Source organism: Canis lupus, chromosome 1 (assembly GCF_011100685.1).
Source record: "Canis lupus familiaris isolate Mischka breed German Shepherd chromosome 1, alternate assembly UU_Cfam_GSD_1.0, whole genome shotgun sequence".
Classification (NCBI taxonomy): domain Eukaryota; kingdom Metazoa; phylum Chordata; class Mammalia; order Carnivora; family Canidae; genus Canis; species Canis lupus.
Genome location: NC_049222.1, coordinates 48,053,098 through 48,079,773, shown reverse-complemented (window position 1 = coordinate 48,079,773; position 26,676 = coordinate 48,053,098). Strand labels below are relative to the sequence as shown.

General features: G+C 43.8%; 1 protein-coding gene and 1 long non-coding RNA gene across 3 annotated transcripts in view; one reads left to right on the top strand and one right to left on the bottom strand.

Annotated features, from left to right (window-relative positions):
* Positions 1-3,921: 3,921 nt before the first annotated feature.
* SYNJ2 (synaptojanin 2) overlaps positions 3,922-26,676 on the bottom strand; it is a 98,501-nt gene continuing 75,746 nt past the window's right edge. Inside the window, exons 16-27 of one of the 2 annotated variants that reach the window (XM_038526431.1) lie at positions 25,117-25,275; positions 23,060-23,216; positions 21,975-22,092; positions 18,130-18,348; positions 17,932-18,010; positions 17,176-17,344; positions 16,276-16,443; positions 13,562-13,696; positions 12,066-12,178; positions 10,635-10,743; positions 9,012-9,163; positions 3,922-7,477 (exon numbers count right to left, since the gene is read on the bottom strand). In XM_038526431.1, coding sequence (XP_038382359.1) covers positions 6,740-7,477; positions 9,012-9,163; positions 10,635-10,743; positions 12,066-12,178; positions 13,562-13,696; positions 16,276-16,443; positions 17,176-17,344; positions 17,932-18,010; positions 18,130-18,348; positions 21,975-22,092; positions 23,060-23,216; positions 25,117-25,275 — 2,316 coding nt within the window. In that variant the 3' untranslated portion in view covers positions 3,922-6,739. The remainder of the gene's footprint in view (positions 7,478-9,011; positions 9,164-10,634; positions 10,744-12,065; positions 12,179-13,561; positions 13,697-16,275; positions 16,444-17,175; positions 17,345-17,931; positions 18,011-18,129; positions 18,349-21,974; positions 22,093-23,059; positions 23,217-25,116; positions 25,276-26,676) is intronic. The other variant, XM_038526432.1, reaches the window with a different exon arrangement.
* Positions 13,344-26,640, top strand: LOC119870761. Its single transcript, XR_005353735.1, has 4 exons — positions 13,344-13,715; positions 14,713-14,957; positions 23,834-23,956; positions 25,737-26,640. It is a non-coding gene; the product is annotated as an uncharacterized LOC119870761 (long non-coding RNA).

Below are 26,676 nucleotides of genomic sequence, written 5' to 3'. Positions count from 1 at the left end.
GTTCTTAGTACTGATGGAATAAACCAAAAAGCAAGGGGGAGAATATAAGATTTGAACTACATGCTTTCTAGACTTGACCTACTGAAATGTTTAGAGCACAGTCCCTAAGGGATGGAGAATATGAATTCTTTTCAAATTTGACCAAATGGTTGAATGAGCTAGATCTCAAGAAATTAGAAAAATGAACAGCAAAATAAAATTTAAAAAATAGAAGGAATTTAAAAAGACAAACCTGTTAAATAGAAAACAAATAGAGTCTCAAAAAAACTAGGTGATTCATTGAAAAGGCTAATAAATTGACAAATCTCTAGTGAAACCAGTTAAGAGAAAAAGGCATAATTTACCAGTATTAAAATCAAAAGGAGTTATCACTATAATGTAAACACTAAGAGAGGATATTGTGAATACTTTTAGGTCAGTATTATTAAATTTTAGATGAAATAAAAAATTCCAAGAAAAATATAACTTACCCAACTTATCCATGATGTAGAGAACTTGTCTGTGAAGTAAGAACTAGTCCTATGACTATTACAGAAACAGAATCAATGATTTTTTAAAAATCTTCTCATGAAAAAATTATAGACCCAGTTGACTTTACTGGTGAACTCTACCAAAAATTTAAGGAGAAAGTAATTTCAATATTTAATTCTTCCAGTTAATAGATCATAGTCCCCAACTTAAAGGTTAGTGTAACTGATAACAAGGACAACTTAAAGGTTAGTGTAACTGATAACAAGGACAGTACAAAAAAGAGAATCTCAATTACAAACATAGTTGCAAAAGTCCTAGACAAAAATATTGACAATCTAAATCCAGTAATAGTTTAAAAGACAACATGATCTGTCCAAGTTGGATTTATACCAAGAATGCAAGGTTGTCTGGTATTGGAAAATTGATCAATAAAATTACCATATTAATGAACTAAAAGGGGAAAATCATAATAATTTCTATACATGTTAAACATGTCTGATAAAATTCACCTATTCATGAAAAAGATAAATTTAGTGATCCAAGAAGAGAATTTCCTTAGCCTAATAAAGGTGTCTAAAGAACAAAAAACAATAGACATTATACTTAATGGCAAAAATATTAATTTGAGGAAAATGCCTGTCACCAACTTTTTTTTAACATTGTACTAAATTAAATGTTCTAGTCAACTCCATAAGGCAAGAAAAATGTATACAAGGCAAAGGCATGGAAAAGCGATAAACATAACTTGTTTGCAGAGGATACACTTTTCTACATAGAAAATGCAAAAGAATATACAGAGATCTTATTTTATCAGTTTTAAGACACATTAAAATTATTTTAACATCGCTGTAATTGGACTGCATCTTTCAATAAATGAAGAATCATAATTAAGTTGGAAGCCTGTCTTAGTCTGGGCTGCTGTACCAAAACACCACAGACTGGGGTGGCTTATGAACAATAAACACCTATTTCTCACAGTTCTGGAAGCTGTATGTCCATGATCGTGGTACCAACGTGGGCACATTCTGGTGGAAGTCCTTTTCCCAGCTCATAACTGGCATCTTCATGCTGTGTCCTCACATGTGGAGAGGGCAAGAGGTCTCGGTGAGGTCTCTTTTATAAGAAGTCTGATCATAAATGCAAAGGCTCCTCCCTCATGACCTGAGCCCCTTCCAAAGGCCTCACTTCCTAACACCATCCTAATACTCACCTTCCTAATACCATCTCTGGGGGTTAAGATTGCAACATATGAATTTGGAGGCAGCACAAATATTCAAGCCATAGCACCTTCTTAATAGCATACATATGGCATATCTTATAATGGTATGATACAGTATGGTATATGGATGGTGTAGTAGGCATACCAAAATACAGTAAATAGTTAGAATTTAGAGTTTAACAAGATTTATGCAGTCCATACACAAAAAACTCATATTTAAGTGTACCAACAAAAAATAGCAAATGAATTTAAAGAATTGTAGATATAGTATTAAGGTTATAAAAATGTTATTAGAGGGGTGCCTGGGTGGCTCAATTAAGTGTCTGTCAGGTCATGATCTCAGGGTCCTGGGATTAAGCCCCGCATTGGGCTACCTGCTTAGCAGGGAGTCTGCTTCTCCCTTTCCTTCTACCTCTCCCCCCTGCTTGTGTGCTCTCTCTCTCTCAGATAAATCTTTTTAAAAAGTGTTATTTAGAGATACATATTGGAAGTATTTACAATAGGAATCAAATGTCACCAAAGCAGAATTCCTCCTTTAAAGTATTTTAAAGGAAAAATATAAAGCAAATACAGTAAAATATTAATTACTATTAAATCTTGGTGATGGACATATGAGGGCTCAAACTATTCTCTTTGATTTCATATATATTTAGAAATAATGTTTAAAACTTTGTGAAATGACAAAATCCTTAAATGAAGAAATATATTATGCTCTTAGATTAAAAAGTCAATATTGTAAAGAGGTCTATTCTATTCCATGCATTCCCATTAAACAATTCCAATAGGGTTTTTTTTTTAATGGAATTGATGAACTGCTTCCAAAATTTACATGCAATTTCAAAGAATCAAGAATAGCCAATATTCTCTTAAGAAAAATAATGAGGTATGAGGACTGTTTTACCAGATACCAAAGTTAAATAGAATGAAGACTTAAGAAAAATTAGTAATTACTTGCAATGTAGTACTGGCACAGAGACTAACAAGTAATCCAGTGGCACAGAATAGACTGCTCAGGGATAGCAGCTCTGGAACGGCAGGATGAGGACAGGGGTATCTCTCAGAGAGGCATCTATTCAACTAGTCAAAATCAGTAAAGGCAATTATTCAACATGTATAGAGATTGACCAAAAGACTTAAACAAACTGAGAAGCATTAATTCACCAAAACCTGATGAATTTTGGTAAGAATAATGGAAGATGGGAGGCCGTTGCACTGGAGAACTATGTACCTTATACCCCCTTCCCTAAATCTGCCTTATTAGAAAGACCTGTTCCATTTGGGGTATAGGCAGAATTGATATATCAAATCTCACTCTTGCGCTCTCTCACACACAGTTTTGTACCCTACGACTAAAAAAATTTTTTTATTCTATATTGAACACACTTTAAAAATCAATCCTGCATTTGACCAACAGAGCAAACCTTAATTTTTAAAAGTAGCTTTATTTTTTTAAAAAAAGGTTTATCTAGTCCATATTCTCAGGTCATAATCCAAAAAATACGATAGTAGTAAACGATTTTTAAATGCCAAATAAACCCTTAACTATTAGAAAATTGGTCTCCCTTGGATGAAGGAGAAAATAAAAGCAAATTAATCTTGAAAGTAATGAGAAAGAGAATATTTTATGCCAAAATACACGGGGCACAGTTAAGGCTATAATCAGGAGAAAATAATGGAATCTAGCACTTTTAATTAAGAAATTAAGAAAAGGGGGAATCCCTGGGTGGCTCAGTGGTTTAGCGCGTGCCTTCGGCTCAGGGTGTGATCCTGGAGTCTCACGTTGGGCTCCCTGCATGGAGCCTGCTTCTCCCTCTGCCTGTGTCTCTGCCTCTCTCTGTGTGTCTCATGAATAAATAAAATCTTAAAAAAAAAAAAAAAAGGAATTAAAACAAAATTAAAAAGGCGTAAGGTTTAAGTTAATGACAAATATTTTTTAAATCAACAGGAAAAAAAAATAGAAAGGCTATATAAATCTCATTGTAATTTGAAAGTGCCAATAAAATTGAAATACCCCTTGAGAAAAACTAATTAAAGGAAGCAAGAGCAATGGTTTGTTATTTAACGTTATGTAACTATCCCTCGGCAAGATGATGTTGGCCCTCACTTTTGCCATTTATAAAAAACCCAAAACCCAAACTCAGAGGAATAACTAATAACCACGTTTTATCCAGAATAGAAAGCATGATAGAGAAGGTATTCCAATATTCTTTCATATCCAGAAAGAAACCAAATTAAAAAAAAAGACAAAATATTTAATAGGCATTTTTTTACAATTGCAGTACAAATTATCACTTCAAATAAACATCACAGGGTTTTAATTGCTAGTCAGCCAATAAATAATTTTTGTAGCTTTCTGATAAAATTATTATAAAGCAAACATTTTTAATGCATTACTTTGCTTGTACTTCTACATCTGGAGAATTCCATCGTGTCTTGAAATTCAACAACTTTTAACTTTTACAGGAATTGCTTGAGCAGATGTCCTAATTTCAGTCATTTATTGGAACAAATTTTTTAAAATAGGCAAGAAGTCGGAGATTTTGTTGTTAAAGGGAATATAATTGGGGTCCTAGAGACAATGTTGAATTGTAAAGCTGTGTGCCTCAAATTCTCCACAGTGAACTGTATGTCCTATCTTACAGAATGGTAATGAAAGAAATTGCAAGGCCTGTAGGGTGGGGGTCTGGGGAGGGGGGGGCACACAGAAAAACCAAAAATAAAAAACCCACAGAATGGAATCCCCAGTATGGCAGCTGCTCATTGTCCAGAATATTTAACCAACTCTGCTGCTAACCTAGGAAACTTGCCAACTCAGTAAAGCTCTGATCAAGAAATTAAATAAGGCAATTTCAATCGGCTTTTTAAAGAGTATATTGGTGTGTGAAACTTACATATGATCCTCTCAAAATCCAGTCTAGGAGTTTACTAAATATGAACATCCCCACTCAAATATTTGTTCGATTCTTTATCTTAAACTACTTTGAATTCTTATTGTGATCTGCCCTCCGAGGTCAACACAATTCTGTATTAATACTTAATGTCAAAAAAAAATACTTAATGTCAGATTCTTAAGAGCTACCTGTGTGATGAGCACCTTTCTTAATTAAACTTCCATTCACTATCCCATTTGTTGGCTATTTGCATCTAGAACAAAGAAGAAACCTGAAAATTAGGCCTATTTCCAGCTTTGCAAGCAACTGTTGTGTTATACATATCTACTTTCAAATTCACTTCCTTTTTGGTGGGAAAAAGAAGTGACAGAGGAAAGAACATTTGAATTATGAAATCTCTGATTCCATTCCCAATTGAACCCTCAATAGCAATGTGAATCCTGGCAAATTATTTAACTTCTCCAAGCCGTTTACCCATCTTGCATTCTTTCTTCTGCTAACTCTTCAAGAATGATGTTGTTTACTCATGTTTGTTAGAGAGGTAAACAGGATATAAAGTCCTTACTTACAGAAAGGATCCTCATCAGCTAAGGCCATCAACTCCATCTTTTTAAGACTGGTTGACTACATATGTTCATCCCTGTGGGTCACTAATATCTTTTTATCAGTTTTCAAATGAAATGTGATACATGTTGTGGTTTTTTTTGAGTGCCAGATTTTAATAATCTGCAGTATATCTTAACAGTGGCAAGGAGAAATAATTCTGAAATCCCAGAGGTAAAAAGAGAGTGGTATCCTGCCCAGGCAGGATGATGACTGTCACCCTAACCATTAGCATTTAGTGCAGGAATTCTCTGGTCACATTATGGATAATACAGAGTTGCTGCTATATGATTCTATGACACTAAAAACTAAATATGGTATGTGGCAAACTAAGATTTCACCAGTGGATTTCTTGTTGGCAAAAATATAGTATCTGCTTCAAATGGATTCTAGGCCTTACAACATTATTCTTAAAATGTAAAATCACATGGTGACGTCTTTCTAAAGGACCAACGAGGCAAGAAGTGGTGTTGCAAATGTATAGAAAAATGTATAGACAAAAAAATGAACCTAGTAAACAGATAAACAAACTCAAAACTGCTGCCTTGGAATTTCCTATATACAGAGGCAGGTGATACTTTCCATCCTGAGCCAGGCAGACCAGGCTAAATTAAATATTCTTCATAATGTAACAATAAGGACAGTATTACGTGCCAGTAAGAATTTTCACGGTTTGTGCTTATACTCAGTAGGGAATGTAAGGGGAGAAAGAAGCCATGAGGTTTCCTTTAATAGGAAAGAGCCAGTATATAAAAACTGGTTTAACTAGTACACCATGGTTCAAGGCTGCAGCATTTTATGGGGCATGCAGTAGCTAAGATGTGGTGTAGGTAGGAGTCTCTAGCCAGCTTAAGCTCCGGTTAAGCTAAGAGTATATGCTTCAGAACCAAAACAGCGTATGACACCATCTCCCACGTAACCAAGGTTACTATACATGTACATAAATACAAGGGCTCACGGGAATGTACAGTCAAGTCATTTGGTTGATCTGTTTGCTGTTTTCAACTCTGGCTTTGTTTTTTAACCTGGTGTCACAGTAGGCCAGGTACAGCTCTTAATGGTCCCAACCATCTTTCAAGTTTACACATCAACCTTCAGGTGGATCACCAAAAAGTGATACCAAATCTGCAAAATACAAACAAAATTCTAAAAAGAACACCGCATACACACATAAATTGAAAAACCATTTAAAAATCCAACGAGAGAGAGAGAATTTCGTGGACATTATCAGCCAGATTCCCTTTCCCCAAATCCATACCTTGAATCTAAGCAGAGGCTTCTCATGCCCCTGCAAGGAAATGGAAATGCACGAGCCTGGAATAAAACATATCGTGGTGACTGAATGATCATCTATTGACTAAGAGACACCATGTCTGTAAACTACACAAGAGTGACAGAAGTACAGATTTTTTTTTTCAGTGTGCCTTTAAACAGAGGTCTCTTTCCATGGAGAGGGAGCGGGGTGAGGCTTGGGGCTTCTCCCCAAGAAGGCCGAGAGATGCCTGAGGGCAGAAGGCACACGTTCTGCACGAGAGTGGCTTTCCAAGCATCCCCCTCATGTTTTTGCCAGTGGGTCAAACACCTGCAGCACGGTCCTCTTGTCCTTGTCACTGACTGCCATCCAGCCGGTGAAATCTTTCTGTCCGTGCTCCAGGGGCAGCTCCGAGGCCGGCGAGGCAGCAACTTGCAGTGGGTGCAGTGGGGCCGTGTGTGCTCTTTCCAGGCCCTGAGCCCCCGAGTCCAGTGGGTCAGAGCTCTTGGAAAGCCAGGTATTCTTCAAAAGGCTAGGGTGATGGAGAAGGCTCCAGAAGGGATCCTGATAGTCACCCAGAAGGGAGGCTGCCTCTGCCTGGGTCTCCCTGGGGCCCTCAGTTTCGGGGCTTGTGGCAGAGGAAGCACTGAGGCTGGCAAGTGGCGGCACAAGTGCACCCTGGTCGGGCAGGTGTGCAGGGGGCCAGTCGCTGCTTGGGGTGCTGCAGGTGAGGGCCTGGAGGAGCTGGCTGTTGCTCTGCAGCACCTGCAGGTGGAAGGCTGCGGGTGCCGATTTCTTCCTCCTCCTCGGGGGGGCCTGGGGTGCGGGAGGTGGCACCTCCAGGGGGGGCGGCAGGGCGGCTCCTGCCATGGGAGGGGCCTCTTCTGGTGCGGGCTTCCTCTCGGCACCCTTCCCAGGCTGAAGTGTCCTCGGTTTGGGAACAGGAGGGGTTGCTAGAGGAGGGGCGTCAAGGCTGGTCTCTGGGGGCCCGATCGTGAAATGGACCGTCTGCTGCCCAAACTGTCCTTCTGGTGACTCCGGCTAGGGAAAGGCAGGACAGAGAGCCTAAGTCAATCAGAAGCTGGCACTGGGGTGGGGGAGCGGGAGTCAGCACCCAGACAGTGTCAGCAGGGTAGCAGAGATGGGTCAAAGCTGACATCCAGCAAATTCGAGAGTTGAGAATATCTGGGGTGCGAGAGGGTGAGCAGGAAGGAGAGGGCACAGGAGGGACACCCGTCTATCAAGTACCAGTAGGTCCAATGAAATAGGAGCAGAAACTTTAAAATCAGGGCCACACAGCGAATTTTCTGAAACAAGTCTTTTCTTTGTTACCTTAGGAAATGCAGTTATGCTCTCCCTTTATTAAAAGTGAACCTCTGAAAACCATCTTCTCGGAGGCCACAGCTTGGAAAATACAGTGTGTACCATGCCGGGAGGGGGGAACTTATGTTGTTGGGGCATGAAGCTAATTGAATCCCTGATGGATCAGCGTGCTCCTTAAATCGTTGATATTTGAAATTACTAGACGGCAAATTTCACCCAGGAATGTCACCTCCTTGGTTCCGACCCAACACTATCAACAAAACCACCACGCGGTGCAAAAGGGAGCTTTTGTACTGAGGGAACCATTAGTATCTTAAAGCATCAGCATCTCAGCATTTCCTCGGGTTCTTTGGAAAACAAACTGCAGAAACCATCCCTTCTCCACCAGCCTTTCACCGAAACTCTTGTGCGGTGGCTGGGAAAATAAATCAATTTCTGCCCAGCTTTTAGAAGAAAAGATGGAGCAGGCACAGGGAAAAGGAGGAGGAAAGGGGTCTGCTTTGCAAGGAGGCGTGGCAGACGGACAGACGCGAGTCTGACCCCCAAGTGGGGCTGGGGATGCAGAAAACACAGAGCAAGCGCCAAAGCCACACCGCACACTTCCTACGGCTGGGAAACGGCAGTCACTGCAGGGCCAGCCAAGCCATTACCGACGGTCCCGTTACGAGAACACCGAGATCAAACGGAAGATCCAGATGTCTCTATAGGTGCCAGTCTTTGGGCTGCTACTGTCCTGACAAACTCATGTCTTTGAAGCAGCAAGCAAGGCTGAGAAGCTTGAGAGGGAGAGCAAAAAACAATCTGCAAGAAAAGTGGCAAGAGAAGCTGTCGAAACCCCAGCATCGAAGGAGGCCGCACCAGAGCTTGTCCACACCACGGTGCATCTACACGGCTAATCCGGGAACTGGTGGTTGTTTTTCCAGTGCATGTGAAATTCTGCACGCGGGCAAACATGCACATGACACGGAGTTTCGCAGATGGGGAATTCCGGAGCACTTGGAGGAGAGCCTCCCACAGTGACTCCTCTTGGGGGCTCGGATAGAACATTTAGGAAGCGTGATACCTCCAAAGCTGTTTCATCGCAAGGAGAAACCCCCGTTTTTTCTGCTCAGCTAGAGCCAAAGACGCGGCGGGGATGTGGAGGAGGAAGCGGTGGCCAAGCAGCTTCCTCCAGGATGGGGCCGGGTCTGCGCCTCCTCTAGCCAGACACGGGAGCACCTCGGGAGGAAGAGGTTCTGCTGCAGCTTCTTACCTTGCCCGTCCTCCGCAAGGTTGGCTTCTTGATGGCAGGAACTCTGGGTGCAGGCCGACGGGGCAGCAGCGGGGCCGCCCCCGCAGGGGGCTCTGGTTTGGAAGGCCCTTGGTCCCTCAGGGCCGGGGCGTTTAGGGCTTCGCCTGGGGTGCCTGAAACACACAGCGGTACGGCTGAAGCGGGCAGGACAGGGCAATCCGCTGCATGAGCTCATCTTTACACAGTCTACACGCTAAGGAGTAACGTGTTAAGGAAATGGATTTCCTTTTTTTCTAAAAAAAAAAAAACCCCAACCTTCTGAGTGCTGTCAAGACCAACCAGCTAGGTTTAGCCCCCAGCATCTCATGTTCACTTTCTCAACAGGGATGTTCTTCATGGGGGATTGGTGAGGCCCAGACATCATATGCAAAAGTTTTATGTCTGTGCATTTCTCTGGGGAGGTTATCTGAAATTTCTCAAAATCTCAGCTAAGGGGGCACTCAAGGGTTGAGTGTCCGCCTTTGGCTCAGGGTGTGATCCCAGAGTTCTGGGTTCGAGTTCCACACTAGGCTCCTCGCGGGGAGCCTGCTTTTCTCCCTCTATGTCTCTGCCTCTCTTTATCTCTCATGAATAAATAAAATCCTATAAAAAAAGATTCTCTCCCACCCTCTCCCCCACCACTCTCTCTATAAATAATAAATAAATAAGTGGAATTATATAATATATAACCTTTTGTGTTTATCTTCTTTTACTCAGCATATTATCAAAGTTCACTTGTGATAAAGCATATATAGGAGTAGTTCTTTTTTATGGCTGAATAATACTCTGTTTTATGATTACATTACATTGTATCCTTCTATCAGCTGGTGGTCACGTGGGTGGTTTCAGCCACACAATTTTATTTTTTTAAATAAAAACAGAAACCACTCACGATAGTGTTATCCTACAACAGTGTTTCCTGACCTCTTAATTCATGCCCTCCTTCAAAGTTACTTGGGATTCCAAGTAAGTTATATATCTTGCCTAAAAGCAAATAGACAGCAAGTGATTGGCTACGGTGTTTCAGAGGGCATGATCTCTTCTCTCCAAAAGAGATACTTGAACAAAATCAATACAAAAAAATCCCCTCAAAAATATTAGCACCAGCAATTTTGAATGTGATTATGATTAATATGATTAACATGGGTAAAGTGAAATAACAGCACCAAAAAATTAACAGGTAGTATGGTGAGGAAGAGGTCCCTGCCTGACAGTAAAGAATTTATATTTGCTGCTGATTTCAAAAGTAGCTTTTGTGCCTAAAATAGGGAGGTGTCCCAAATTACCTCTTTTTATGGAGCTGGCAAAATGAGTTAGTGCCTGGAGCATTATTATCCTTTTCTAAAATTCATTTTTGTTTATTTCCATCTCTCCCTTAAAGCACTTCTTGGTAATCTTGGGGCTACTTCTATATACTTACTGAATTTTAAATATGTAATTTCAAATGGACAATAACATATTAGTGGAAGTTTATAAAGTGTTGCTAAAGGGTGTTTCCACTTTAATACTGCCTGCAGGGGAGAAAAAGTTACTTTCATTCGAGGCCCCTTCTAGTAGGAAGATGCATAGAAAAGACCAGAAGGGAAGTCCCAGCAGAACGCTCACCTCCTCTGGCTTCTAGGAGACATCGGATGGCTGCTTCTGCCTCCTGGGCATTGGTAGTTTTGATCTGCTTGACATTATAGGGTTTACTTATCCCCATCCTGGCTTTGGGCTTCAGCACAGAATCAAGAAGAAAGGCATTATTAACACAGGCAGGAAAACAGGCTCACCTGGTGCGCTCCCTGCCTACTGATCAGCTTGCAAGCCTGAGGTGCACGGCGCTCCTTCAGACGGCAGTTAAACACAAACTCCAACACAGAGCGCATCCCTCAAGCCTCCTTTCCCCAGAAGCACGCTCATAGCAAGAAGACGAATGCAATAATTCAGAGCTGACAAGCCTCCTCTCCCAAACTGGGTGGTTACAGGTCTTTGTAAAGTGGATAAATCACTATCTATTTCATTAATCAGGCAAAAGCAGAAAGCCTCATCAGAAGCCACTTTTCCCACAGCTCAACAGTTACTAAAACACCTTCCACTTTTTTCTCAAATGTGCTTTTTCTACCTCTTCATCTTTCTACCTCTGAACCCAAACCTTGGGGTTGCCGATGACCTGCCATCAACCACTGAGGCCTGGTCATCCCTTCTCCTGCTGTCACGCATGACATCTGCCCTAGCCTCCTGGGACGGTTTGCCTCCACCCAGCACCCCGGCTTCACCTCCCTCACCTCCATTCCACCAAGCACCACCTCCCGTCTTCCTCAGCGGCTCATTGCCATCCTCTGGAACTTTCTACTTCTACAAGCCTCCCTGACTGTGGTTATTACTACTGTTCCACAACCGTGCTAAATTATTTAGGGCCTGTTACCCCTCTTCTTTTTAGCCTCTTCTTTCAAGACGACTGATCTGAATTTCTCTTACTTTGCCTTCTATTGAGCACTGCTCTGCACACCAAGGTCAAAGGTGCGCATCAGAAAGCAGCAGATGAGTGTGGAAACCAGCAGTCCCACCCTGCAGGGACACATGGGATTTTTCACCAAATAGGATTTTCTAACACTGTACAACTATGTAGAAACTCTCTAAGACCTGCTCCTGAGTTCTGGGTTTGAGACAGAGCTGGCAGGTAGGCAGGCAGAAGGTAAAGAGATGTAAGTCTATGTGCTTGCTGAGAAGAGGCAATCCCAGGGATCCCTGGGTGGCTCAGCGGTTTGGTGCCTGTCTTGGGCCCAGGGCGTGATCCTGGGGTCCCAGGATCGAGTCCCGTGTTGGGCTCCCTGCATGGAGCCTGCTTCTCCCTCTGTCTGTGTCTCTGCCTCTCTCTCTCTCTCTCATGAATAAATAAAATCTTTTTTTTTTTTTAATAAATAAAATCTTAAAAAAAAAAAAAAAGTGGCAATCCCACACAATCTTAGGGGCTGAAGATGAACCATGGGGCAGATCCTTTGGGTTTGAAATGCCGGCCCATTTTGCTTTGAGGCCAAACTCAGAAGAACTCACTGCTTCCTGAGGTGCTCCTGGCAGAAGCTTTGCCGTCTGCAAAATCGAGTACTGCCCGTGGGTGCCGGAGGAGATGGACACGTCCGAAGCCGACTTTTTCACCATTAAACCAGCTGGGAAAACCAACAAGGGCAGAGTCTCAATCTCAGCGAAGTCACCGGCTGCTTTGAGGCCAATTCCCAGCCAGCCAAGAGCCAGGCCAACCACAGATGCATTTAGGGGCTCAGCCCGTGCATGGCAGGTGGGCATTCACAGGGTTGATATTAAATTTCTCTTTTGATTCTCAAACAGTTTGTGCCTATTCTCTGGGAAGGATTATTTGCATGCAAACTTTAATCTAACAGCCTGGGGGGATTTAAATCTGATACAAAAATCAATTTATTTTTAAGTGGTTTAAAATACACTACTGTTATTAGGAGCCAATTTTAAAAGTGGTTTGTAGGCAAAATCTAAAAAATCCCAAAGCAGGGAAATAAGTGATATTAAATTAAACTTATAGTCATTAAGAAATCATATTTTAGAACATTTAGGGGCACTTGGGCAGTGCAGTTGGTTAAGTGTTTGACTCTTGGTTTCAGCTCAGATCATGATCTCAGGGTCATGAGATCGAGCCCCACATTGGCTTTGCGTTCAATGAGGAGTCTGCTTGGGACTTTCTCTCCCTGCCCCTTCCCCCACTTGCATGTATTCTCTTTCTCTCTCAAAATAAATAAACTTAGGGCAGCCTGGTTGCTCAGCTGTTTAGCGCCGCCGTCAGCCCAGGGCATGATTCTGGAGACCTGGGATCGAGTCCCATTGTCGGGCTCCTGCATGGAGCCTGCTTCTCCCTCTGCCTGTGTCTCTGCCTCTTTCTCTGTGTTTGTCATGAATAAATAAATAAAATCTTTAAAAAAAAATCTAAAAAATAAAGGAATATTTAATGACACAGACATTAGATGAAAGACAAATGATCAAAGAGTCTGGATACCAGTTTTGTAAAAACTAAATAGCCATGTGTAGCTACAGATGTATGCAATTAGAAAAAGGCTAGAAGTCTCGTGGTTAACAATTGTTATTTGTAGACAGTCAAGTGAATTTAAACATCTCATTTTCTATATTTATCTGTTTTTGCAAATTTCCACAATATGATGTAAAATTTACTTTTTATTTACTTATCATTTTGTTCTCTGGGTGTTAACTCAGAAAAGCAAAGAATATGCTTAAAAAGTCACGTGCTTCCAGCCTGCCAACAATTGCTCTTGTGACGTAAGCCAAGAGGAGCCCAACTGGGAAGTAAAGCCTGAGGGAAAGATCTCTGTGTCTGACTGCACTTTTAGGGTGGAGGGAGGAGTGAACAGAAGAGGTAAAACAGAAAGTACTAGACTCTCTCTGAGATCAACACAAAAAGGAGCCTGAGGAGGGGAAGGCGGGGGACCCAGAGGCGGGTGTCGAGTGGCAGGAAATGGGTGGTTATTCCCAGCAGGCACGGTGGCAAGCCCAAAGCAGCAAAGTCTTACTTGGAGGGGGGGGTCTCTGCGGTGGGTGAGGTGGCCGAGGCCTAGTGGGAACCGACAAAGACCTGCTTGGAGAACGGTGCCGGAAATCCCCAACTGCTTCCAGCTCCTGCTTTAGCTCCACCAGGTCAGCGTCATCTGGAGGACATGGTGGAAGGTGAGTGACGTGGGAGGCGGGCCTCAGACTCGGGTCTGCGCGGAGCTGACCATGCAGGGGGGCTCCCCGCGGGGCAGGGCCCCCCTCTCTGCGGGCATGGGAGGGTGGGTGGGTGGGGGCACCCAATGCCTGCTTGGAACATGAGATGAACTGTGGACCAGCCTTCTGGTCCTGACATGAGAGAGAGAGAAATTTTTCCAAGTGTAGGGGTACTTCCTTCTGAAATAATGAAGGAGACTCACACAGAGGAGTAGAGTAGACAGCTGAAGACCAGAGTACCCCAGTTTTAATTCTTACTCTACACAAGACAGCTGGGGTGCCTGGGTGACTCAGTAATTGAGTGTCTGCCTTCGGCTCATGATCCTGGGGTCAAGACCCGCATTGAGCTCTCCACAGGGAGCCTGCCTTCCTCTGCCTACATCTCTGCCTCTCTCTGTGTGTCTCTCATGAATAAATAAGTAAAATCTTGTAAAACAAACAAACAAACAGGACAGATGTTTTGGAAGCTTAGGATATTCTCTGCCTCTGCCAGCAGGCTTGCCTGCCATCCAGTGGCAAGCTCCTAGTATGGAGCGTCCTTGCTCATCCATCAAGCCCCAAGTACCAAAACCCACTGCCTCTTGACTTGTCCTGCAAATACCTTCTAAGGCTAAGAGGGGCGTGAGGAGGTGACTGCTTTGATTTATTACCTAAGTTCAGGAAAATTTCAGATCTTCTCTCTCCCACTGCAACACAGCCTGACTCATTTTATTTTGGCTCAGACACTCCACCCCTCACATTTCCAACAGCTCAAGCCCATGTTATTTTGGAGCTAGGAAGAGGCAGGCTTCTCCTTCTAATGGGAATGCCTGAACCCCCATAGCATCATGGACATGCCTCTTGACATTCACCATCAAGCACCCTCATGCTGCTCTACTAGTTTTTCATTCAGAGAGGCCTTTGAGCACATGTGTGCACTCTGCTTGGGAGGATTCCTGAATGATGGCCATTCCTGCAGAAAAGGACTGCCTGCTGTCTGAAAAGCGTGTCCCTTCAGCCACTCCTACTCCAGGGCAGGAGCCCTCTGGATGTGCAGGGCACAGAACCACCTCGATGCATGGATGAAGACTGCTGCTTCCCGGTAGCAGTCCCCAAACTCAGCCATGCATCTCAGTCCTCCAAGGAGCTTCGTGACCTGCCAGTTTCCAGGATCCCAGTCCACCCCTGCCAAATCCACATCTCTATGATGGGGCTCAGCAACCTGTAAGTTTAAAAGCTCCTGCTGGCTCAATGTAGTCAGCCTACTAACCACCTTTGGGACCACTGTACAGTCAAAGGGGCTTAGAGGTGCCTGCACCTCTCTCAGTATATTACCTTCCCTGGGAAGCATCTCAATTCACTTTCACCATGTTCTGTGTTCTCAGCCACAGCTCAAAGGGTCCTGACATACTCTAAGCTCCTGAACCTGCTGAGCACAGCTTTCTTCCAGTGGGGTAGGGGGGACACAGTGACCAGCAGCTGGAAGGCACTTGTGGCTGGAGCAGTCTGAGGCTAGAGCAGGGACTACCTACTTTCCAGCCTATGAAATGCCAGCAGGTTTTAAAACTTATTCAGAAGGGCCATTATACCATATAACCTATGACTTTGGAGTTCAATCTGCAAGCCTTTCAGTCCCTCTTTGCTCAATCTCAAATGATAGAATGATGCTAATGTATGTTAATGTACAATAATGTGTTATATGAATGTAACCATACACCAGCACTCAGGACCTGATGGATACTTAGATAGATAGACTTAGAGGGTGCACTAAGTGAAATAAATCAGACATAGAAAGACAAGTATGATTTCATTTACATGTGGAATCTAAAAACAAAACAAACAATAGCCAAAAAAAACCCCAAAACAAACAAACAAACAAACCATTAAACCCAGAAACACATACAGAGAACTGGTGGTTGACTGGGAAGTGGGAGTGGAGGAAATAGGTGAAGGAGATTAAGAGATACAAACTTCCAGTTATAAAACAAAACAGTCACAGGGAAGAAAAAGATAGCATAGAGAATACAGCAATATTTTTTTCAACATTATAAGGTGACAGATGATAACCACACGCACTGCGTAATATATAGAATTATTGGTTTGCTAAGTTGTATACCTGAAACCAATATAACATTGTATGCTAACTATACTTCAAAAAAAATAATTATGTCTCTCATGGGATTGAAAGAGAAACATTTTGGAGAGGAAAAACAGAATTAGAAATGTAAAACCAGTTCAGAGCGGTGGCCATTTAAACATACAGAGGAAACAGGAATTACTATAGATCTTGTGTGCTATAGGGGTACCAGTGGTTAAAAAAAAAGAAAAAGAAAGAGAAAAAGAAAAAGAAAAAAGCACTACAGAAAATTGGTGTGGTGGTAGCTGGATCCAGGCCCAAAACCCAGTTTCCACCCACTTGCTATGACTTGTTGTTTTAGCTCTAGGGTGGGCACTTGATTCGTGGTATCACGTAATGTCCTGATGTTGAGAGAAAGAATCAACTCGATGCCAGAGGCTTTTTAGAAAAGGAAGGCCAAGCTACCTTTGTACGTCGGGTGCTGCTTCTTTTTAGTGAGTGCAGGTGACTTGCTGGCAGACACCGCAGCCGTGGAGGCTTCAGAAAGGTTGTCCGCCCCCATCTCACCATCTGAGACCACAGACTGATTTAGCTCATCCACCAAATAGTCTTCGTCATCTTCGAGAATATCCCCTAGGGGAAGGAAATGTCATAGCACATCATCAGGATACATAGCAGAGCCTTTCAGCAGTGGGTCTGTTTCTTTCTTTCTTTCTTCTTCTTTTTTTTTTTTTTCTTAAGATTTTATTTATTTATTTATGAGGGGGCAGGGCAGAGACACAGGCAGAGGGAGAAGCAGGCTCCCCTCAGGGAACCCGATGTGGGACTCGATCCCAGGTCTCCAGGATCACGCCCTGGGCTGAAGGCAGCTCTAAACCGCTGAGCCTCCTGGGCTGCCCAGTGGGTCTGTTTCAACATCTGGGCTTGCGGCTCAGCATCAGGATGTCTGCGGCACAGCTTTCTGCAGCCCAGAGGCGCCCACGTGTCAACAGATACAGGATCCCAATTCCACTCACACCTGAGACACGGGACTGTGCCCACAGCCCAGACATCCTCAAAAACCCTGTTCTCACTATCATGTCAGATGGCTCCAGGTCTTATTTACCCCTTCATGCCTTTGGCTCAGGGCATGATCCCAGGATCCTGGGATCAAGTCCCATATTGGCTTCCTAGAGGGAGCCTGTTTCTCCCTCTGCATGTCTCTGCCTCTCTGTCTGTGTCTCTCACAAACAAACAAATAAATAAAATCTTAAAAAAAGAAAAAAGAAAGAAAGAAAAAAAAGCAAATCTCATGCTGGTTGTCAGAACGTCTTGCCTGCTGACCTCGCCACAATGACCAGGAAGTCCTGGAGAAGAACTACTCACCCTCTGACTCATAGTCCAAAGTTGTGAAGTCAAAGTTTTCCTCCAGCAAACAGGAATTGGCAGTGGGAGACATGGAAGCCATGCTATCCCGCTTTCGGATGATCTCCTCTTGCAAACCTTTTAGCCAGTCCTTGGTCTTTGGTCTGATCTTCACTGCTCTGCCTTTTACCTGTGAGGAAGAGTGGCCATCTGAGGATGAATGCAGACGTCAGAACCGCTCCCTTCGCTTTCAAAGGGCATCTTGCTCAAACTCATGCATGAGAAGCAGGCCAATCTTCATGTTTTGCTAAGAAAAGTTGAGAATCTAGACCTCAGGCAAGATCATGATAGCTCACCATTCAGTCAAAATAAAAGTTGAATTATCACTTCCAGCTTTTCATCCCATGTGAGTGTAAAACCAGGATATTATCAAAATGGGAAATATCTGTATCCATATTTCAAAATAAACCATCTAAAGAGAATGATTGCAGTGCTCTCCCACCTGCAGATGTGAGCCAAGATGGACCCAGTGACTCAGTGGGATCTGCCCTCTAAAACTTGCTCTTCCTCCTAAATTCTGCAAGTGGCCAAGGAGACATTAGATATACTAATATCCTCAATGAGGACACCAGAAATAGACACCAGAAGGAAGAGTGCTAGCGCCTGCCCTCCTGTGGAGTCCACACTTTAAGGGACAGGTGAAGAGATGCCTTGACCATGTAAAAGCCCAAGGAAACAAGCAGCCCCCCACTCCATGAGTGACCAAGCATGACTCACCTTCATACCGTCCACGTCCAGGACGCTGAGAGCCGAGTGACTGTCTGCAAAAGTCACCAGCATTTGCCCTTGGTTGATCCTGGAATAAATGAGATATGCCAAGTCAACATCAAGAGCAGCTCGGTGGCTCTCACAGGTCCTGGCCAGAATACACACGACATGCTCCCAGAACCCTATGCCAGCCAGGGAACTAGTTACCTGACAAGAACAATGGTCCCATAATTGCCCAAGGTCTGCATGAGTTCTGTGCGTACATCCTCAGGAAACTCATTTTTCTCTTCTAAAGTTGGCGACTGGAGGTTGACTACAACAGTGGCATCGAGGGGGCCCTGGAAAGAGGACACTTCCTGGAACACCCTCTCTCGAGCACCCACATCGACTTCTTGAACTTCCACCTCCACGATCGCCAGCACAGGTCTGCATTAGACATGAAGGGAAGATGGGTGATGGTTAACTGGCTGAGTAGGTCCTGACCCCCAGAGTCCACTGGCAAGAGTGAACAACAATGACCCATGGTGTGGCCCTGGCCCAGCACCTGCAGCCCGGCTGTCCTGTCCTAGGATTTCCGACTCTGTCTTTGCCCAGCCTTAGCACTGTCTTGGCATTCTTACCTAAAGGATGATTTAGAGAAAACAGTGTCCTGTTAGCGGAGATTTTTTCTTATGTGGTACTTGCCAAGATTGCTGAGGATGGAGTGAAGTGTGAATTCTCCCTCTGCTAGGGGAACAAGCTTTTTGGACGGCTATTTGGCAACTGGTGTTAAGAATCTCAAGGATGGGGACGCCTAGGTGGCTCAGTGGTTGAGTGTCTGCCTTTGGCTGAGGGTGTGATCCTGGGGTCCTGGAATCGAGTCCCTCTAGCTGGGCTCTTCCCAGGGAGCCTGCTTCTCCCTCTGCCTGTGTCTCTGCCTCTCACTCTGTGTCTTTCAAAAAAAAAAAAAAAAAAAAAAGAATCTCAAAGATGTCCATCTCCTTTGACCTACTAATTTCAATTCCAGGGTCTTTGTTCTAAGAAAATGATGAGAGATTCAGACAAAGATTTATACACAAGGATGATTATTACAGCACTGTTGCTGAAAGGGGAAAGGGGAAACAATCTATCTGCCCCATACATGAGAGGTTACGGTGTAGCCATATTATCATATATTATACAACTAATAAGAACAATGTTGGAGAACTCTAGTTGACATACCTAGGAAAACAGGCCAGCAGGAAATAATGCAATCGTTATTGCAAGTGTGATATAGGGATGGGTTTACTTTCTTTACAAAAATTTAGGAAATCCTCTATTATGAAGATTCTGTAATCTCATCAAAGACATTTATAAGACAGTATTAAGTGGAAACAGAACAGAACACAAAACAGTAGGTCATAGGATGGTGACCTTTAAAAACAGGGAACACTGTGAAAATGGGGAGATGTGAGTGATAACCGATATTATCCTACCACAAATTTGTATCGCCATTGTTAGATTTTTGTTTTTTTGCATTTAGAAGGAAAAAGAAGACTGAGGGAAATCTGACACAGGGATGTGCACCAAGTGAGTAGTTGTAAAAGCTGGCAGGAAACCTTTTGGGAGAAGCCGCACGTGCTATACAGGAAGCATCGCTGAGGAAAGCAGGTGCACACGGGCAGCACCCCCAGTGATGATGCAAACAGGCTACTGATACTCAGAACAACTGCATGGATCTGTAGAGAATGAGGCTGGCAGGAAAAACCCCAGTCCCCGAGTTCTGATGCCATTTATGTAACATGCTTGGAATGACGAAATGATGGGAAGGGAGAAAAAGCAGCGGCAGACAGGTTAGGGACCAGGGGAAATGAGCAGGGCTATGAAAGGCGCCAGGAGGCATCCCTGTGGTGAAGGAGATGTTCTGTATCTTGACAGTGACATTGTCGCTATCCTGGTCATGGCCCTGTGCTACAGAAGGACAGGATCTCCTCACTGCGGGGCCTGGGAAAAGGGACCTGGGCTCTCTGTATTATTCCTTATAATCAGATGTCAATCTCTGATTACCTCCACATAAAAAGTTTAATTTAAAGATATGAATGTAGTAAGTAAAAAGGCAATGTAAGTCTGCATAGTATAATCCTAATGTTTTTATACGCATTTATATATAATGCATAGCTGCACATGAAGGTTACCATTTTGGTATAAGATCTTTTAACGTGCATGGAAAATACAGAAGACATGTAACAGACCATTGCAGCCACTGTCTCAGAAGGTGAACTATGGAGGGTTTGTTTGCATACATAGGTTTTCCCTGTCAATGACTGAGGTGCTTTGTTTTTTTAATCAGAAAAATCCATAAATGTCTAAGATGCACCTCAAACCAGTGTGTCCAGATCCGTACCTCCCAGCAATCCAGTTGAGTGAAGGCTACTCTGTCCTTCTGGTTGCTCAGGCCAAACTCTGGGGTCTTCCTGAAATCCTCCCCGCCCCATCCTCCTAAAATCCATTCTCTCTCTCTCTCTCTCTCTCTCTCTCTCTCTCTCACACACACACACACACACACATACACCATCCAATCCCTCAGACAATTCTGTAGGCTCCACTTGCAAAATCTATCCAGAACCTACCACAGGGACACATGACCACCTGGTCCAAGGCTGGCACTGATTCTTCCCTTGCTTACCACACCAGCTTCTTCCCTGGCCCAGTGGGATAGACTCTCTTTGGCTGATTCTGTCAACACCTCATCAGATAATGCCACTCCTCAGCCCTAGTAAAACCCAATGTGTTCTTGTGGCCTGCAGAGTTCTTCCAGATGGTCTGCACTTCTTGCCCATTTCCTATGACTTCCTCTACTCTTTCTACTCCACTTCTGTTCTCTCAATTCCTGAATGTTCACTGCCTCCCTCCTCACCCTGGAATGCTCTCCCCCTGATGCCCCTCTGGCTCAACTCACTTCTTTCAGGTCATCATATCGTAAAGGCTTTCCTTGAACACTGGGTATTAAAAGAGCACCAACCCCTTGTCTGACTCTTATTACTATTTTTTTTCACATTTGTTTATTGTCTGTCTGTCCTTACTAGACAATTCCATGAGAATGTGGTCTTGTCTGTTTTGTTCACTGTTAATCTTCAGTGAACAGTATACAAGAACAGGGCTAGTATACAACACCCTTCAGTGAATATTTGTTAAGTGAACTGCTTCTTAAAGACACTCACTGAATTAGCAAACCTGAAAATCCTATAACTGGAGATTTCCCAAGGTTGGTTTCTAGGTATGTGTTTGCAACACAGCTTTCTCAAGAATTTAGGATATCTAAAGATTTAGATCTACTGGCTGACCAGCTATTCATCAACTCTCTCTCCTAATTTCTTTCCTTGTAGAAGTCGAAACTGACAGGCTAGTTTTAGGAGCAGCCATGGGAAGATCAAACCCTTCCTATTTCCATCCGAAAATGCCATTTTCTCTGTCTCTTTAAAGTTGTTCTAGAAGACCAATCTCTCTCTGTGGCTGGTGCCAGTGCACATTGAGCTGACCAACGCTTTTGCTGTGTTCTGTTGTTAACGCAAGATATGCAAGGCCAAACTAATAGCTCAGAGCATTTAAGAACTCAGAATCCAACACCCGAAAACCCTATGGCATTTGTAATAATAAAATATTAGGAAAAAATGTCACCAGTAGGTGAATGGGTAAATTCCATGGATATATTTAGTGTAATACTGGACAGCAATTACAAGAGAACGAGCCAGGTCTGTAATATCGACATGACTGTGTTTCAAAGATATTAAATAACAAAAAAGCAAGTTGCCCAATGACATCATTTATAGGAATTTAAATGACAAAATAGTATAGGGTGCATCTTTGAAGTTTTCATGAATGATGTCATTTTTTTTAGTACAAAATACTAACACTGATTCATTCTTGGTGGTGGGGACACAGCTATTGGTCATGCTATTCTTGGTTCGTTACTATATTTCACACGTGTGCACACATGCATTCCGAGGGGGACAACACATCTGTTCTCTGTGGGGAGCAGCAGATGCTGCTCACCCCGGCACAGGAGAATGTGCCTGACGCAGTGAAGACCATACCTGTGATCAGATGCTTGTAGTTCTGCTCGGCCGTAATACTTGAGCACACCAGGAGACCAGCAATGTCTGACTGTGTTGTCAGCATCTACATCGTTGTCTAGAAGGTTGAGTTCTTCAGCTACTCACAGGGATTCCGATCAAGAGACCCACATACAACACAAACTGGTATCAACATATGGGAATGCGGACCGAGGAAGCTGTACAACAGGGATCTCAGGCACAGACCACCACCTGTCTCACCCTCGTCTGCTCTAACCTGCTGGGCCGGAAACCATGTGGAGTTGGCCTGGGGTAGATAATCTATGTAGATTATCCAGTGATGCCTGTGGCCTTCCCAGTGGACAAACCAAGTGGGAAAGCAGACATCGTGGCTGTGGGGTTCCCATCCCAGGGGTACAGGGACACAGGAAGTCTGTACCTTTTATGTAGGCAAAGCCGAGGCTGAGGCCATCACTGTATCCTGGCCTCTCGGTGCCCCAGGGATGCCCACAGATGTCCAAAGACTGATCTGCATGACGTGATTCCCTGGCTTTGAAATCTCTGCAGCCATCTTGCCAGGAAAGCAGAGCTGCTTTATGTCTAGGTGTTCTGACTCAACTGTCCCTTCCTAATTGGCCATCACAAATAATTCAAAATGTACTTGACCACTAACTGAGGAAAAAGCTCTTCTTTCCTGTGTTTGGCTCCTGTTCAATTCCGAATTGGGAGCCTGGAGCAGGTAAGAGTTTGGTGGAAGCAAACAGGAGGGATAAAGTGCCATGTGTGGGCAAGGGGAGACATACTGGACCAGAAGAGCCGTGGCCTCTCTCCTTGTTGTCCACCCAGAACAGAAGGCAGATGGGGTGGTGTTGCGGGGGGTGGCAGCCGTGATGCAGGGGCGGGGAGAGCCAGAGGGGAGCTCCCCAAAGCACAACTTCCAAACCATAGGGGCCAACAGATGGAATGACTTTTCTATCATTTGGGGTCATCAAGAAAGTTGTTATTTATACCACAAAGAGTGCTGTGCTGAATGAATGTGCAGACTTCCCCTCTACGCTATCGATCACGCCCTCCACCAGCTCTGAATGTGCACACATCTCACGCACCTGTTCTGTCAAAAGAGTGCCTCTTCCTCCACCACAGGACCCGGTCTGTCCAGGCGGGGGTGCGACATTTGTCACTTGTGTCGTAGGCAGCAGAGCCAACGTCATACTTGTAGGTAGGTCCAAAATTAATAGCGCCTTCGTGAAAGTCTTTAAAAATCTATTAGGAGAAAAGACCAAGACCAACTTGGTTCTAGATTCTGTACATAGTATGCAAAACAACAAAAAATAAGGAAGCACATTCCCAAGTGCCCCATTCCTAAAGACACAAAATTGACATTATAGTTGCAAATATGTCTCAAAGTGAACATGTGTATGCTATTTAATTAGCAAGAGAGGGATGATTATTGATTCCACTGACTGACGCACCACCCTGGGAACTCCCACCCACCTTGGGGACCCGATGCCCAACTGTCCCCTCGTCAGTGCCCCAGAGACAGTGGAAGGCACAAGGCAAGTATCACAGGGGCCCCTCCACTCAGCCCCAGACCTAGTACATGCCTGGGTAAGCCTAAAAGGCCCTTGTTGGTATTTGCTAACTAAATGAATTGAGTAAATAGAAGCGCAGGGGGACGCCTGGGTGGCTCAGCAGTTTAGTGTCTGCCTCTGGCTCAGGGCGTGATCCTGGAGTCCTGGGATCGAGTCCCAAATCAGGCTCACTGCATGGAGCCTGCTTCTCCCTCTGCCTATGTCTCTGCCTTTCTCTGGGTCTCTCAGGAATAAATAAAATCTTTAAAAATAGAAGCGCAGGACCGAAATGGAACTGTTTCTGGTTAGCTCTAGATCCAGCCCTGGTGCTGTGAGAAGACCCTGGAACAGACACCTAATTCTCTCCATGCATCTGTGGAAGGATGTAGACAACACTGGTTGGAGGAAGAAAGCAAAACCTATTCTAGCAAGGTATGCTGTGGTTACTTTTCCATCCGGCCACCCCTCAGCGATGTTGTGGCAGGGCTGAGTGGGAGGTGAACAGAACATCTCAAAGAATGTGTGAATCTGGCTGTAGGAGAGACCTTAACTCTCCTAGCTCCACGCACTGAACCAGCCACATTTTCAAAAGGTAAATGGAGTGCAGGTGCTATGAAGCTAACAGGCACTGAAAAGAACAAACAGTATTAGGTGGAGAACATAAGCTTCGGGTCATCTGGAAGCTGACCAGTGTGACTGTGAAGAACTGAGGGCAGACCCCATCCTGAATCTTTCCTATTATGTCATGGTCTAAGGAGTCACTAAAAAACTGCACATGGTGGGATGCCAGGCAGGCTCAGTCAGTTGAGCGTCCAACTCATGGTCTCAGCTCAGGTGATGATCTCAGGGTAGTGAGATCAATCTGGCATCGGGCTCCACACTTAGTGGGGATCTGCTTGAGATTTTCTCCCTCTCCCTCTGCCCCTGCCCCCACTCATTCTCTATCTTAAAAAAAAAAAAAAAAGAATCTTAAAAAAAATTGCACATGGGTCATGTAGTGGATAAAATATGAGCTCTATAGTTTGACAGTCTTGGATGGCATGATGGCTCTGTGTACTCACTGTGTGACCTTGGACTCATCTGACCTGGGCCTAAGTTCTTTTGTTTATTGAATGGGTGTAATACCTAATTTGTAGGATGGTCTTGAGGATTATCCACCCAAATTGGTATATAAAGTATATTCAGTATTGTTATAATTTGTTAGTGTGCTTACCAATGAGAAACCGAGATCTCACCAAAATAGAGTACTTTGAGTGTCACTCGGTGGTTGACATTGTGAAGTCCGAAGGAGGAAGAGACAGCAAACCCACCCTCCAACTGCAGAGCACAGATTCTGGTGTTGGCAGGGAGTCTTCTGCTGCCATCACCTCCTACGCTGGCTTTTGTGCTCACCAGCTTTCCACAGAGTGACTGACAACCATTCCCACCAGGAGCACACCTGCCCTGAATGCAGCCCGTTGGAGAGGGGACCAGGATGTGTGTGTGAACACACGCTCACGTTTCTCTGACTTCAATGCCTGAGTCTACTGAATGTTTCGATGTTATTCCAGAGTGGAAAAGCTGTTGAGACCTATCATAAGAGCACAACTTACTTTTCCACTTGATTTCTGTAGCTGTAGCTGATCAAACTCCAGAAGTTTCTTCCAGTCTTGGCGTTTGACAAAATAGAAGACTTCTTCATAAGTGAGATCAATGCGGTAGTTGAAATCGCCACACCAAAACACGTAATCATGAGAAAAAATGTTTCTTCCCTGTTAAAGAAAATCACAGTCGTTCCAGCTCATCTTGCAAAGAAGGTGGGCGAGGGGAGGAAAACTCACCCTGCAGATGATACATTTCTTAGAATGTTATTTAAAAAATGACTTCCAGTAGAGCACCTCATCTCTCAATCCCATATACCTAGTGCGGGGCTTTTATGTGGCTTACTTCATTTTAAATGATGGTATTTTTTTAGTGGTTTGGAGAAAGCTCATATCTAACTGGGAAGCATGACCCCCTTCTTCACTGCGGCCCAGCTCTGTGATCGGGCTGTGCTCCTGCTTTTATCAGGTCTACATCCAAAGAAGAGTTGCCCAAACATTCTGTGTTATGAGGATCAGGCTTAAGAAAATAAGTTAAAATGCTCAGAATGTGCAACTTTGCAAAATGTCATGGATTTTATCCATTTTCATCGTGTGACCTGTCCTATTCTTCCCTCCTCTGCCCTGTCTAGCCCACCCTGAGCCAGCAGTCCCCCAGCACAGCCCTGGAGAGCGTGGGATCCTTGCCCGCCCTTCCCTGCCGTGAATCACAAGGACAATGACAGCAGCCACAGCATATCACCCCTATCATCCACCTACGTGTGCTGGGCTCTGTTCTGGGGGCACACTGCCCTCACAGCAGTCCTGCGAAGCATGCACTATTGGCTCTCCTTTGGATTAAAAAAGTTCAAAAAAACTTGCTAAAGTTATCACTAGTGCATAATAAGTGCAACATTTGAACTCAGGTCAACCTAAGTCCGAAATCTGTTTCTTTTTCCTTGTGTGGCATTTCCACTCTCTGTAACCCATAACAGTAATCTAGACAGAATATTAAAATGATCACAACCAAATAAATGAGTGTGCAGAGCACTGTTGGCCAGTAGAACTTTCTGCAGTGATAGAAATGTCCTCCATCCGCACTGTCCAGAACAGGAGCCGCCAGCCACAAGCAGCCACATGCAGCCACTGAGTGACCATCAAAAAACATGGCCAGTGTAACCAAGGAACTCTTTGTTTTATTTCATTTTAATTAATTAAAATTTAAGTACCTGCTTGTGGCTAGCAGCTAGTCTACCAAAGAGCACAGGTGTAGAGTATTAACCTATAGGTATCCCTTGATATTTCTGTTGGGGGGGAAAAAAAAACTATGTTAAAAGCTCTTTGAATATTTTGAATGTGTCCAAAGTTGTTTACTATTTCAAGATAGCAGTTTAAGTGAGAAGGGCTGGACTTTTTTTTTTTTTAAACTAAATAGACACACAAAGAAAATAAGCATAATGTCCCATGAAGTCTAGAAGACTTCACGTTGTAAATTTCCCAACTCTACTTGTTTCTTCTTTAATTCAAGAAATAAAAACTAGAGCAAAGATTACAGCACTTCTTATTGAGAATGAAAGAGTTTTTGCCTTGAGT